The following is a 13,164-nucleotide window of genomic DNA, read 5'->3' as shown; positions in this document are numbered from 1 at the left end:
CTTATTATGTAGCTCAGGCTGGCCTGAAACTTGAAATTCTCCTGCTTCTGCCTCTTAGGATTATAGGCATGTTATATATTCTATATAATATATGTATATTATATTCTATATAATATATGTATATAATATATGTATATGTATATAAATATATATTGTGGGTTTTTTTTAAGATTTGTTTATTTATATGTATACAATATTCTGCCTCTAAATATGCCTGCATGCCAGAAAAGGGCCCCAGATCTCATTCTCATTATAGATATCTGTGAGCCACCATGTGGTTGCTGGGAATTGAACTCAGGAACTCAGGACCTCTGGAAGAGCAGCCAGTGCTCTTAACCTCTGAGCCATCTCTCCAGCTCCCTATTGTGATATTTTATGTATGATATATATATATGTATGTATGTATGTATGTATGTATGTATGTATGTATATGTATATATGTATATATACATACACAAACATATGTATGTGTGTATATGTATATATGTGTGTGTGTGTGTGTGTGTGTGTGTGTGTGTGTGTGTGTGTGTATCCCCTAAATTCACATAAGAGATCTTATTTTTGCTCCTGAAAAAAAATGTTTCTAGCCAGGCAGTAGTGAATGCACACCTTTAATCCCAGTACTTGGGCAGCAGAGGCAGGTGAATCTCTGTGAGTTCAAGGCCAGACTGGTCTACAGAATGAGTTTCAGGACAACCAGGGCTACACAGAGAAACCTTGTCTTGAAAAACACACAAAACAAAATGTTTCTATGAGTAGATAGCAATCCATCTGGTGTGACCCGCTGTCTCCGGTTAGGTACTCACAGAGGGTGATCAGTCTCAGCACCCACACAGGAAACTGACAGCCACCCAAACTCTTCCTTTGGGGGATTCTAACGCTTTCTTCTGGTCTCTGCAGTCACTAGCACGCATGTGGGCATATATAGACACCTGAGTAAAAACTAAAATCTTTTTTTAAAAAGAAACATAAAAGAGGGGCTGGCAAGATGGCTCAGTGGGTAAGAACATACCACAAGTGTGATGACCTTGACACCTGGAACCCACGTAATAGTGGAAGAAGAGAGCCAACTTCATAGTGTTGTTGTGACCTTCACACACACACACACACAGAGAGAGAGAGAGAGAGAGAGAGAGAGAGAGAGAGAGAGAGAGAGAGAGAGAGAGAGAACCAACTGCTGTTTTCCCTTCTCTATCGCTTTTCCTGTTGCTGTGATGAAATATACCGGAACAAAAGCAACTTAGAAGGATTTACTTTGGCTCCAGTTCCCTCACCGTAGGGAAGTCATGGCAGCAGTAACCAGTCACACTGTATCTACAGTCTGGAAGAAGGAGGATATGAATGCTTAAGCTTAGCTGGCTTTATCCTTTTTCTGCAGTTCAGGACCCAAGCTCAGGGAATGGTGCCACCCACTATTAGAGTGGGTCTCCCCATCTCAGTCAACTTAATCAAGATGTCTAATTTGAGTTTTCATTGCTGTGAAGAGACACCAGGACCACAGCAACTCTTATAAGGAAAACATTCCATTGGGGTGGCTCACTTAGATTTTCAGAGGTTCATCCATTATCATCATGGCATCATGCAGGCAGACATGCTGGAGAAATAGCTGAGAGTCCTACATCTTGCAGGCAACAGGAAGTCAACTGAGACAATGGGCAGTATCCTGAGCATAGGAAATCTCAAAGCCTGCCTCCACAGTGATACACTTCCTCCAACAAGGCCATACCCTCTCCAACAAAGCCATACCTCCTAATAGTTCCACTCTCTTTGAGATTATGGGGGTCACTTACATTCAAACTACCACACAAGGTAATTCCATGGGCCAGGGTAATAGCCTAACCAGTAAAAGCTCTTGCCATAAACAAATATGACAACTTGAATTCAATCCCTGGATCCCATGGTGGAGGAGAGCCAACTCTTCCCAGTATAGCTTAAAGTCTCCCAGAATAAGGTCAAACTCCTACTAATTACTCTTGTATGATATTAGAGTGACCAGCCTTAATATTATACATCCCAGGGGCTCAGAAGAGAAAACTGCTAATGGTGATGACTATTTTCGGGAAATAGAATCTCAGCACACCGAGCTCTATAGTCCACTTGCTTTAATTCCTCTGGCATAACATCCTTTATACACAGCTTCAGTTCTGTTCTCATCTATCTAGTTCTTTCCTCTATCAACTCCTCTCTCATCTCCTTCTCTCTCATCTGGCTCTTCCTCATCTTGTTCTTCCCCATCTGGCTCTTCCTCATCTTCCATCTTGTTCCTCTAGTCCTCTCTTCTAGCCCTTCAGTCTAGTTTTTCCCCATTTTTAGTTTGTTCCTCTCAAGTTCTTACCTGTCTAGTTCTTCCATTCTCTTTTCTCTTCTCTGTCCTGTGCCCTGGAAGTCCCGGTGTATAAAGGGAGGGTCCGAGCTAAATTGTGTAAAGCTATTACTTAACGTCCACCTCTCCTAGGCGGTGTCTCCTTGTGGAATTTACCTTAAGTCAGGAGACTTGCCTGTGGGCTGCTATCATTGTTAGTCCTCCAAAGTTGGGCACCCCCCTGGGCAGTGTCTCCTTGTGGAATTTAAGTCGGGAGACTTGCAGGTGGGCTGTTATCATTGTTATCCCACCTGGGTGGTGTTTCCTGTAGCCCTTGAAAGTGGCTAAGGGAGATAATCTGATTCCAGAGAAAGCCTTTCCTGAGGCTGTTCTCCAGATACCTGGAATGTGTATGTCCAGAGAGTGATCAGTCCACACTGTTAGCCCTTCTTAGGGAAAAGTCAATTGGGAAAACTATGAAGACACACATGATTTTCATAACAGAATACAGCTGATATATAACAAGCCAAGTAACACCAAAAACTCCTTGGGATTTGGCTTCCTCTGGAAGAATTCCCTGATCCCTCCAGGTAGTGGCTTTACCATAACCAGCTGAGCTCTTATGATATTCCTGCGGCTTGCAGCAAATTACAAACTTGCTCTTGTGAGTACAAAGTATATGAGAATAAACTTTGTTCATATGAGAGTATCACCTCTGTTTCTAAGTGATGTGCACAGAAAGTTTGAGTCAAGTGTCTGTGTTCACGTAAGGCCTTTGTAACCAACACTTGCTCTGGGTAACAGATCCTGCAGGACTGACAGTTGAGTGTCCATTTCAGTTGTTTTCTGTCTGTTTTGTTTGTCTGGGATTCAGGGGCACTGCTCTGCACAAGCTATACAAGTACTCTGTTACTGAGCTACATGCTCAGCCCAGCTATAGGTTTTCAGGTGAAGGAGAGTATGCCCTCAGAAACAGATTTGGTGTGTAAGGGCAGGAAGTAAAGAGGCAGCAGTTCCGACTGGAATATTCACCTAAACTAACCAACAAGGACATGCAGTCTTCTAAGAGAATGAAGGCCTTGTGGGTATTGAGATACTGATGGATGTTCTTTATTTCAGGAAGCTGGAGACAATAGTCAGTTCTGCTGGAGGAACCTCTTTTCCTGCATCAACCTCCTGAGACTGCTCAATAAACTGACCAAATGGAAGCATTCCAGGACCATGGTAAGTGGGACTTCAGATCACAGAAGTGTCCATTCAACTGAATTTTTAAATCATTAGTATTTGTAGATCGCCTACTTGGAAAGATCTGCAGGTAGCTGATGAGTGCTACATAAGTTTCCGCACTTCCTAACAGTTATTCCAAGATGATCACTCACAGTCTGTTTCTTTTCAGGGAACTAAATATAGACACACTCTTAAGGCAGCTCTAACAAGGGAAGCCAGCCACATTTGGACTGTAGTTACATATCCCAAAATGATGCAAGCCTAACATTCATTGCAACGTTGCTTGTAATGCTAAGAGTCTGGAAACAACTAAACATTCATTAACAAGGACCAACTACTTAAATAAATTATGGTGTGTCCTTATAGTAGAATATGATAAAACCATTAAAAAGAATGAGGCATTTCTCTGCTGGTATGGAATTATTTTCAAGGTATGTTATTAAATTAAATGAGGCCTTTAATTCCAGCACTCAGGAGGAAGAGGCAATAAAGATCTCTGATTTCAAGGCCAGCCTGAACTATATAAAGAGATCCTGTTGGGTATGGAGGTTAGAGAGATGGCTCAGTAGTTAAGAGCATGTATTCCTCTTGTAAAGGACCCAGGTTTGGTTTCAAGCAGTTCACATTTGCTTGTAACTCCAGCTCCAGAGAGAGAGCCAATGCCTCTGTCCCCAAGGACACATGTACTCAAATTCAAGTACATACACACACACACACACACACACACACACACACACACACACACACATAATTTTTAAAAAATTTAATCAAGATATGGAACAGTGTACTCAGCTATTACTTGTGTTAAAATACAAAACAATACGTATGTTATATACCTATAGACCAAATTTTCTCCAGAGCTCGTTAAATGGCTCAGCTGGCAGAAATGCTTGCTTGCATGCCTGGTGACCTGAGTTGATTCTTGGAACCCACAGTGAAGAAGAAAACTGAAAGTTGTCCACTCACCTCTACATGAGTGCTAGGAAGTGTTTGCACACATGTGTAAAAGCATATACTATATACATGTGATAAAATTCAACTAAATATTTTTAAATCTTAAAAAAAAATAACAAAAAGGCTAGGTGGTGGTGGCTCACACCTTTAATCCCAGCACTTGGAAGGAAGGCAGAGACAAGCAGTTCTCTGAATTCAAGGCCAGGCTGGTCTACAGAGCAAGTTCCAGGGCAGCCAGGGCTGCACTAAGAATCCCTGTCTTGAAAAACCAAAAGAAAAAAATTATCTTCAAAGATACACAAAGAAAAAAATTATCTTCAAAGAAACTAGTAACAGTGGAAATGGTATATGTGGCAGGTAATTATTTTGAATTTATAAATATTATAAACTTTACATTTTTTAATTCGACTTATTCATTTTATGTGTATTTTGCCTTCATGTATGTATGTGTACCCCTTTGTGCATGGTGCCCGCAGAGGTCAGAAGAGGGCATTGGATCCCCTGGAACTGGAGTTGCAGATGGTTGTGAACTATATGAGGGTGCTGGGGATTGAACCCAGGTCCTCTAGAAGAGCAACAAGTATTCTTAAATGCTGAGCCATCTCTCCAATCTGAATATTATAAACTTTAAATGAATTAGTTCTTAGTTTTTGTTGTATATCACAAGACTGGCTTTGAATTCATGATCAGCCTCTGAATATTTTGATTACAAGTATGTGCCACCATGTCTGGCTTAATCCGTGTGTGTGTGTGTGTGTGTGTGTGTGTGTGTGTGTGTGTGTGTGTGTGTGTGTGTGTTTTAGACAGTGCTTCACTACCTCAGGCTAGCTTCTTATGTATTCTTGAAGACTAACTCTTAAGTAGTTTGGCCCATAGATACTCAAGATCTCCTAGGATAGCCAGGTTTGTCTATATTGTCTGGTTGGAAATTCTGAAAATTTCACATGATGATGGACTTTTTGCCACCCTGTCTGTCCTATTGGGAAGATGCTGGTGGTCTTTAAATCAGCTCCAATCTTAAAGCGAGCCCTCAAAGTCAAGCAGGCCATGCTACAACTCTATGTCTTGAAGCTACTAAAGATACAGACCAAGTACCTTGGGCGCCAGTGGAGGAAAAGCAATATGAAGACTATGTCGGCCATTTACCAGAAAGTGCGCCACCGCATGAATGATGACTGGGCTTATGGGAATGGTGAGTATTCTTTGTGAACTTGGAGCTCATTAATTTGGTTAAGCTGGTTGGCCACTGAGCTCAAGAGATTTACCTGTCTCTGCTCCTGCAGCACTGTGGTTATAAATGCATACCATTGCACCAGGCTTTTATGTAGGTGCTTGGGATCCAAACTCACGTCCTCATGCCATCTCCCCAACCCCTAAATATAATACTAATTTTATGATATGATAAAAATGTTTGCCTACTTGTAGCTAGAGTTTTCCTGCCTTGCCCACAGTCAGGACAAATCTTTTTCACCCGCCAGTCCCACAGCCGCTCAGAACCAACCAAGTAAACACAGAGACTTATATGCTTACAAACTGTATGGCCGTGGCAGGCTTCTTGCTAACTGTTCTTATAGCTTAAATTAATCCATTTCCATAAATCTATACCTTGCCACGTGGCTCGTGGCTTACCGGCATCTTCACATGCGGCTTCTCATGGCGGCGGCTAGCAGTGACTCCTTCCGCCTTCCTGTTCTTTCTTTTCTCCTCTCTGTTAGTCTCGCCTATACTTCCTGCCTAGCCACTGGCCAATCAGTGTTTTACTTATTGACCAATCAGAGTAATTTGACATACAGACATCCCACAGCACTTCCCCTTTTCTTTTCTTTTCTTTTCTTTTCTTTTCTTTTCTTTTCTTTTCTTTTCTTTTTTTTTTTAAAGGAAGGTTTTAACTTTTACACATCTCCAAAGCCAGCTTGGTATATTTGGGAATTTGGGCGTAGCTTCTCTTACTACTTCCTGCTGGAGGGGGGTGCTGTATCTTTTGGGGGCACAAAGAAAATTTTAGGATTATGGAGTAGTTCATGATGGTGTATCGTCTGAGCCAGTTGCCTTGAATCTGATCTGGATGTTGGATTATCTGGGCCATGGTATCATCGGAGACCTTTCAGGGGGTCTTGGCTGGTTAAACCTGATGTATCTTAATCTGGAACAAATCCATAGCCTCTGGCTTTCTGTGGAAACATAAACAGAGCCTCCTTTCCAAAGCAACATATCCTTAGATCCAAATTTTGAAGTCAAGGTATCTTTAGCTTTTACAATCAAATGTTTTTCTTCAGTTACAAATATCAAAGAAAACATAATCCAGATTCTCTGTGTGGTAGCCATCTTTACATGGCTTATTTTTTATATTACCTTGAACCTATTGTTTTAAACTGCATCATTCTAAGACTGAAACGGCACTGTGGCTGCTGGCTCCGCCCACTTCAGCTTCCCAACATGGCGGTGGTACGTTTTTTTCCACCAGCTCTGGGAGCCATCAACTCTCAGAAATAGTGGGTCTGTGCTTCTATTAAAGCAGCGTGTAGCCCAGAAACCTCTTTTTGTTTTGTACTAGCAAAGGCTAAATCCACCTTAATGTGCCACTTGTGGCAGAGGCCGTATTCCCGCTATACTGCAGGTCGAGCGTGCACACCAGGGACCCGCCATAGTAGCTCAAATACACAGTCTGCCACTAGCTTGAGAGAAACAACTAGGAACTGTTTTTAGATCCATTTTAGAATCTTTTTTCTCAGGTTTTAGGTGGAAACTCTTGCCCCACATTGGGCCCACAGCACCTACTTAGAATTTTTTGGTTGGTTGTTGTTTGTTTTGTTTGTTTTTGTTGTTGTTGTTGAGGTAAGGTCTCACTATGTAGCCTTGGCTGGCCTGGAACCCACTATGTAGACTAGGCTGGCCTTGAACTCAAGAACTCTCTCTGCTTCTGCCTCCCAAATGCTGGAATTAAAGGCGTGGGCCACCATGCCCAGTTGAGTTGGTCCAGCCTTGACTCTTCATGTTCTGTTCCAATCTTCCCTTCCTTGATAGGTGATACTATTCAAATGGTTAATTTTCATCCCCTAGGGAAAGCTCAGTGAAAGGTTTTAATTGCTCTTTTGAATGATATAATTATTAGAAAGAAACCAACAAAGAAGCTCTCCCATCTCCTTTCTCAGCAGTAACTAGTTACCAGTTTCTATACTTCCAAAGATAATTTCTATATATATTAGTTTACATGTAATCATATGTATACTTTTAAAACTGTAAACATGCTGGATGTCTACTTTATACATTGCTCTTAAAAGATCATTCTGAGCAGTTTTATTGTTAGAATGCCATAGACCATGCTCTGTGGATGGGAGTAATGTCCTGAGCTATATGTATCTTTTTCTTCCTCTCTTCCTATGTCAGACATCGATGCCAGGCCTTGGGACTTCCAAGCAGAAGAATGTACCCTGAGGGCCAACATTGAAGCTTTTAACAGCCGCCGGTATGATAAACCACAGGACTCAGAATTTTCACCTGTGGATAACTGCTTGCAGAGTGTGCTGGGGCAGAGGTTGGATCTGCCTGAAGATTTCCATTATTCCTATGAGCTCTGGCTGGAGAGAGAGGTGTTTTCACAGCCCATCTGTTGGGAGGAGCTGCTCCAGAATCACTAAGCTCTTGTCACAAAGCATCTGATAGATGGAGATTGGCTCCAATAAATATGCTTTACCTATCCTGTCCCATCAACCTTCATACTGAGCTCTAGAGTGTGTGTTAATGAGAGTTTCAGCCGAGCATCCAACAGAGACATCCAGCATAGTTCAGGACTATTCTGGATGCCATTGCCCTAAGCTCAGCTAGGTACCTAGTTGGCTTTGAAATCTCTTGATGGATCAGTCTTGGACAGGCTCTTTGATGGAACCTGCTTTAATCTTGCCTAGAACCAGGGTAGCCTTTGTTGGCCACAATAGTGAAAGGAAATCTCTTATGGCATTTGACCCATGACATTCATCTCAAGCAGTGGAATAGGTACATAGGGACATTTTCTTCTTGCTCACTTTAAATGTCCAAGACTTACCATTTAGCAAAACCAACTTTAGATTGTATTTCATGTTTAAATTTTGACACTTACCTATTTATAAAATAATCATTAGCTCTAAGATGATTTGAGAGCACCGTTCCTTTATAAAGGATGATTGTTTCCAAAATACTGCATGTTATAGAAAAATGTATTGTGTAGTATTTTTTCCTTATTGTAAAAAATATTTCCTGTGTATTCTGTATAATGCACTGAGTGCTTTGCCATTTGGAAAGAACTACAACTAATGTGAAATAATGTGGCCTTCTCTAAAAATATTTCTCATTTTTCATAAATTACTTGTTTTAAATGGCTATGTACACTGCAGAAATTTTCTAATGTGACCTCAAATCTTCATTTGAGCGAGGAGAGGAGTAGTGTTATTTGAGACAGGATCTGGCTATGTAGCCCTGACTAGGCTGGAATTTACTATGTAGCCAGGCTGGCCTTGAACTTGTAATGATCCTCCTGTCTCTGCCTCCTGAATACTGGGATTGTAGGCATAGGCTACCACCTCTAGCCAATTCATTTTTAAATGACAAGTTGATTATAGGAGGTTTTAGTTACTGATATTTGTCCATTTGTGCTGATTTTTTAAATTTATATTTTTTTCTTCCATGTTCATTTTTTTTTTTTACCATTTTTTTTTCCAGCTAGACGTTTCAATATGGTTTGTACTGGAAGTATCACACATTTCATGGAGGATGTCTCTACTTCTCCTTTACAGCAAAATAATATAAGGGTTTTTTTTTAAATCTTTGCACTTTTTTATCTTAAAGGTCTCCCCACTGCCCAGACACTACTGAGACTTTTGATGATGGCACAAGGATACTCTATTATATAGAGTTGTCCAAACTGGCTATAAGCTCTTCCCTTGTCAACCAGTCTTCGTTTGTAGGTGATGATAGAGACCCACCATTATCCAAAGGAACAATCAGTACCTCTATGCTTTGGATAGCAGGATTTCTTACTATGGAAAAGTGACAAAAATATAAGTATGTAATAGATGAAATATCTTAAAATAATTTGCAAATTTTATCAAACCATGACAGTAGTCCTCATCCCAAATAGTTTACTGAGCATAGCATCAGGCAATTTTATTAATCTAGGGTCAGGCTAAAATGATTTTAATGATATTGGAGTAAAAAGATAATTTTCCAGGAGAGAGAATAGTCACCAATCTATTTTAAAGCTGTATCATGCTCAGTTGTGTAAAGAAAAGATAAGTTGCCTTTTAAAAAAAACACACACAAATGCTTTCAGAGGCACAGATGTATGCTAAGCTTTAATATATCACATTTTATTATTTATTAGCTCTTAAGAAGATTAATTTTCAATGCAGATGCAGAAACTACTCCACCTTGCGAGGATAAATTATTAGTTTCAAATTACGTCATTTCCCCCCTACAACTTGCTGTGGCTAGCCTTCTGGTATTGACAGCTAGCCCCATGTGGTAAGATAACTTGGGCTGGATCTCCCAACTTGAGAGCTCATGTATGTGATTAGGAATAGCTTCAGATTAACCAAATTTAATGGTGATTATAATTTCTATATAGAAGCACGCTATTTGGATAATTTATAAAATAGGGACTTTATTTGTGAATATGTCAGTAAAGTTTGTGTTGATAACATTGTTCATCTCACCAAACACTTTAATAAAAAGAAAACCTGGAATTAGAAATTTGGTCTTTAATTCTTTAACACAGGATAATCTTTTTTGGGGGGGAGGGTTGAGACAGGGTTTCTCTGTGTAGTTTTGGTGCCTGTCCTGGATCTTGCTCTGTAGACCAGACTGGCCTCAAACTCACAGAGATCCACTTGGCTCTGCCTCCCGAGTGCTGGGATTAAAGGCGTGTGCCACCACCACCTGGCTCATGGGATAATCTTAAAGTTATGTTAAATAGAAAAGGATACAGGATAAATATAGAACTACAAATTTCAATGATTTAACAAATGTTTATGTCATCATCATGGGTCTGGAGTCAGCTACTCAACTGGTCTTAGATTACTGGATTGGCTTTTCCCTAGAATTATTCTTATTCTGGCATGAGGCTGGATAGATGTCCCTATGTACATACTGGTACATAGTAAAAGGTAAGAGCAAGAAACAAACCATACCATGAAAGGACATTTCAGAGCTCCTGCTTGGATACGGCAGAAGGCAAATTGTTCATGTCATTGGCCAAAATCAGCTCACATGGACAAGCCTAACAGTGGGCCAGAGAAGCATCCTCCACCTGAAGGGCGACAGGTATGGGATGGTGTGATGCTTCTGTGGTCAGGCTGATGAATATCTGTTCCTATCCTACACAAAATACAGGTCCTTCCCAAGGAAGACTTCAAAATCTTACCCAATGAGATCTTAAAGTCCAGGATCTCATCGATTCTAGGTGCAGTATCTTTTCCTTCTTTAAAGAAACAGGGTCTCGGGCTGACCTTGACCTATACATACTGTCTGTTGATCCTGAGACTTGAAAACTGAAAAGCAATAATACCTGAATTATAGTGATAATTTCAAATGTTACATATACCAAAACATATGTTTTGTTTGTTTTGTTATTTTGTTTTCTCATTTTCAAGAGGGTTTCTTTCTCACTCTGTAGACCAGGCTGACCTCGAACTCAGATATCCACTGCCCAGCACTAGAATATCTTTGTACATCTTAAACCTACACACTTTTTGTCAGTAAGTCTGTTTTGTTTTGTTCTGTTTCTGGGGTGGGGTCTCATGCAGCTCAGGCTGGACTTGCCCTTGTTATGTGATGAGGATGAACTTGGACTTTGTTGTATATTGATCCATAGTGATTCTGTAACCCCACTGGACAAACGTAATGAGTGTCCTGTCCCTTTGGATAGGAAGGATCTTTAGGCTGCTCTATAGAAGCAGTTTCCTGCATTTAATGTTCTGTGAGGTTAGAAACCAGTTTCTTTGCACTTAGAAACTGAGGCAGGAAGATTGTGTTTAGGGGGGCCAGCCTGGGCTACATAGTAAAGTCCTTGTCTCAAAAAAGCAAAAAAGGTGCCTGCTTCAGGAGCCCAAGACAGCTCTAGCAGTCTCGTCTTCAGCTGACTTCTTCACCCAAAGTGTTGCCAAAAGGTTGCTTTCTAACAAGCTGGCTCTGGACAAGCTCGGTGATTGTGTGCACTTCGATGTGCCTATGAAGAACAACCCGATAACAACCAAAGGATCAAGATTGCTGTTCCAAGTATCAAATTCTGCTTGGACATGGAGCCAAGCCAGTTGTCCTTATGAGCCACCTGATGGTGTTCCCATGGGTGACAAGTACTCCTTAGAAGCAGTTGCTACAGAACTCAAATCTCTGCTAGACAAGAATGTTCTGTTCTTGTGTGGGCCCAGAAATAGAGAAAGCCATGCCAACCCAGTGGCTGGGTTTGTCATCCGACTGGAGAACCTCCACTTCCATGTGGAGGAAGGAGGAAGGGGAAAAGATGCTTCTGGGAACAAGGTTATAGCTAAGCCAGACCAAAAAAAAAAAAAGATGCTTCCCCAGCTTCACGGGCCAAAGGAAGGGATGCCTATGCCAACAATGCTTTGGGGGCTGCACCGAGCCCACAGGTACATGGTGGGTGTGAATCTTCCACAGAAGGCTGGTATTTTTTTTTTATGAAGGAGCTGAACTACTTTGCCAAGGTTGTAGAGTCCGAAGTGATCCTAGCCATCTTGGGCAGAGCTGAAGTTGCAAACAAGATCCAGTTGATTAATAAATGCTGTACAAAGTCATTGTCTGTGGAATGGCTTTTACCTTCTTTAAAGCAAATAACGTGGAGATTCACACTCCTCTGTATGATGATGGGGTCAATATTATCAAAGATCTCATGTCCAAAGCTGGGAAAAAACAGCGTGAAGATTGCCTTCCTGTTGACTCCATCACTGCTAACAAGTTTGATAAGAATGCCAAGACTAGCCAAGCTACCGTGGCCTCTGGCCTAACTGTTGACCAGCTGGGCTTGGCCTCAGGTACTAACAGCCGCAAGAAATACCTGAGGCTGGCTCCAGCTGAATGGATTGTTTGGAATGGACCTATGGGGGTATTTACACGGGAAGCTTTTTCCAGGGAAGCCAAGTCCCTCACTGAGGCGGTGGTGAAAGTCACGTCTGGGGTTTCATCACTGTCATAGGTAGTGGAGGCTTTGCCACACGATATGCCAAAAGGAACAGAGGATAAGATCAGCCGCGTGAGCCGTGTGCTGACCTAAAGCTCCTGGGAGGTAAAGTCCATCCTGGGATGGATGCTCTCAGCAATGTTTAGTGTTTTCCTACCTTTGGGTTCCTGTGCACAGCTACTAAGTCAATTTAGTGTTTTCTATCTCCATTTGGTGTTAGCAGCGAGTGGCCAAGAGATGCAGCACCAGGAGCCTTAAACAGTTGCCCATCTCGGCTCCACTGCACTGGGACTTGTCTGCATTCCTCAAGATCCCATTTAAATTCCTTAGTGACTAAACCATCGCACATTCTCGAATACATCTATTTATATTCTGCTTGTAAAAGAAAGTGAGCTGGAAGAGCTTAGTTCTCTTTTCCATGTAGGTTACTGTTTATGACTCTGCATGGAAATAGGATGAAATTCCAGTTATAGCTTCAGAGAAATTGATGAGCTATTAAACATTAAAGATGTCC

The 13,164-nt window shown here is 41.3% G+C and overlaps 1 protein-coding gene and 1 pseudogene across 1 annotated transcript in view; both read left to right on the top strand.

Annotated features, from left to right (window-relative positions):
* Strip2 (striatin interacting protein 2) overlaps positions 1-10,207 on the top strand; it is a 48,234-nt gene extending 38,027 nt beyond the window's left edge. Inside the window, exons 19-21 of the mRNA XM_006979402.4 lie at positions 3,422-3,526; positions 5,471-5,675; positions 7,871-10,207. Of these exons, the coding sequence (XP_006979464.1) occupies positions 3,422-3,526; positions 5,471-5,675; positions 7,871-8,121 (561 nt within the window). The 3' untranslated portion in view covers positions 8,122-10,207. The remainder of the gene's footprint in view (positions 1-3,421; positions 3,527-5,470; positions 5,676-7,870) is intronic.
* A 516-nt stretch (positions 10,208-10,723) lies between these two features.
* Positions 10,724-12,770, top strand: LOC102910865 (phosphoglycerate kinase 1 pseudogene; annotated as a pseudogene).
* The last annotated feature ends 394 nt before the right edge of the window (positions 12,771-13,164 follow it).

The sequence above is a fragment of the Peromyscus maniculatus genome, chromosome 3, assembly GCF_049852395.1.
Source record: "Peromyscus maniculatus bairdii isolate BWxNUB_F1_BW_parent chromosome 3, HU_Pman_BW_mat_3.1, whole genome shotgun sequence".
Taxonomy (NCBI): domain Eukaryota; kingdom Metazoa; phylum Chordata; class Mammalia; order Rodentia; family Cricetidae; genus Peromyscus; species Peromyscus maniculatus.
This window is presented reverse-complemented; position numbering and strand designations above follow the sequence as displayed.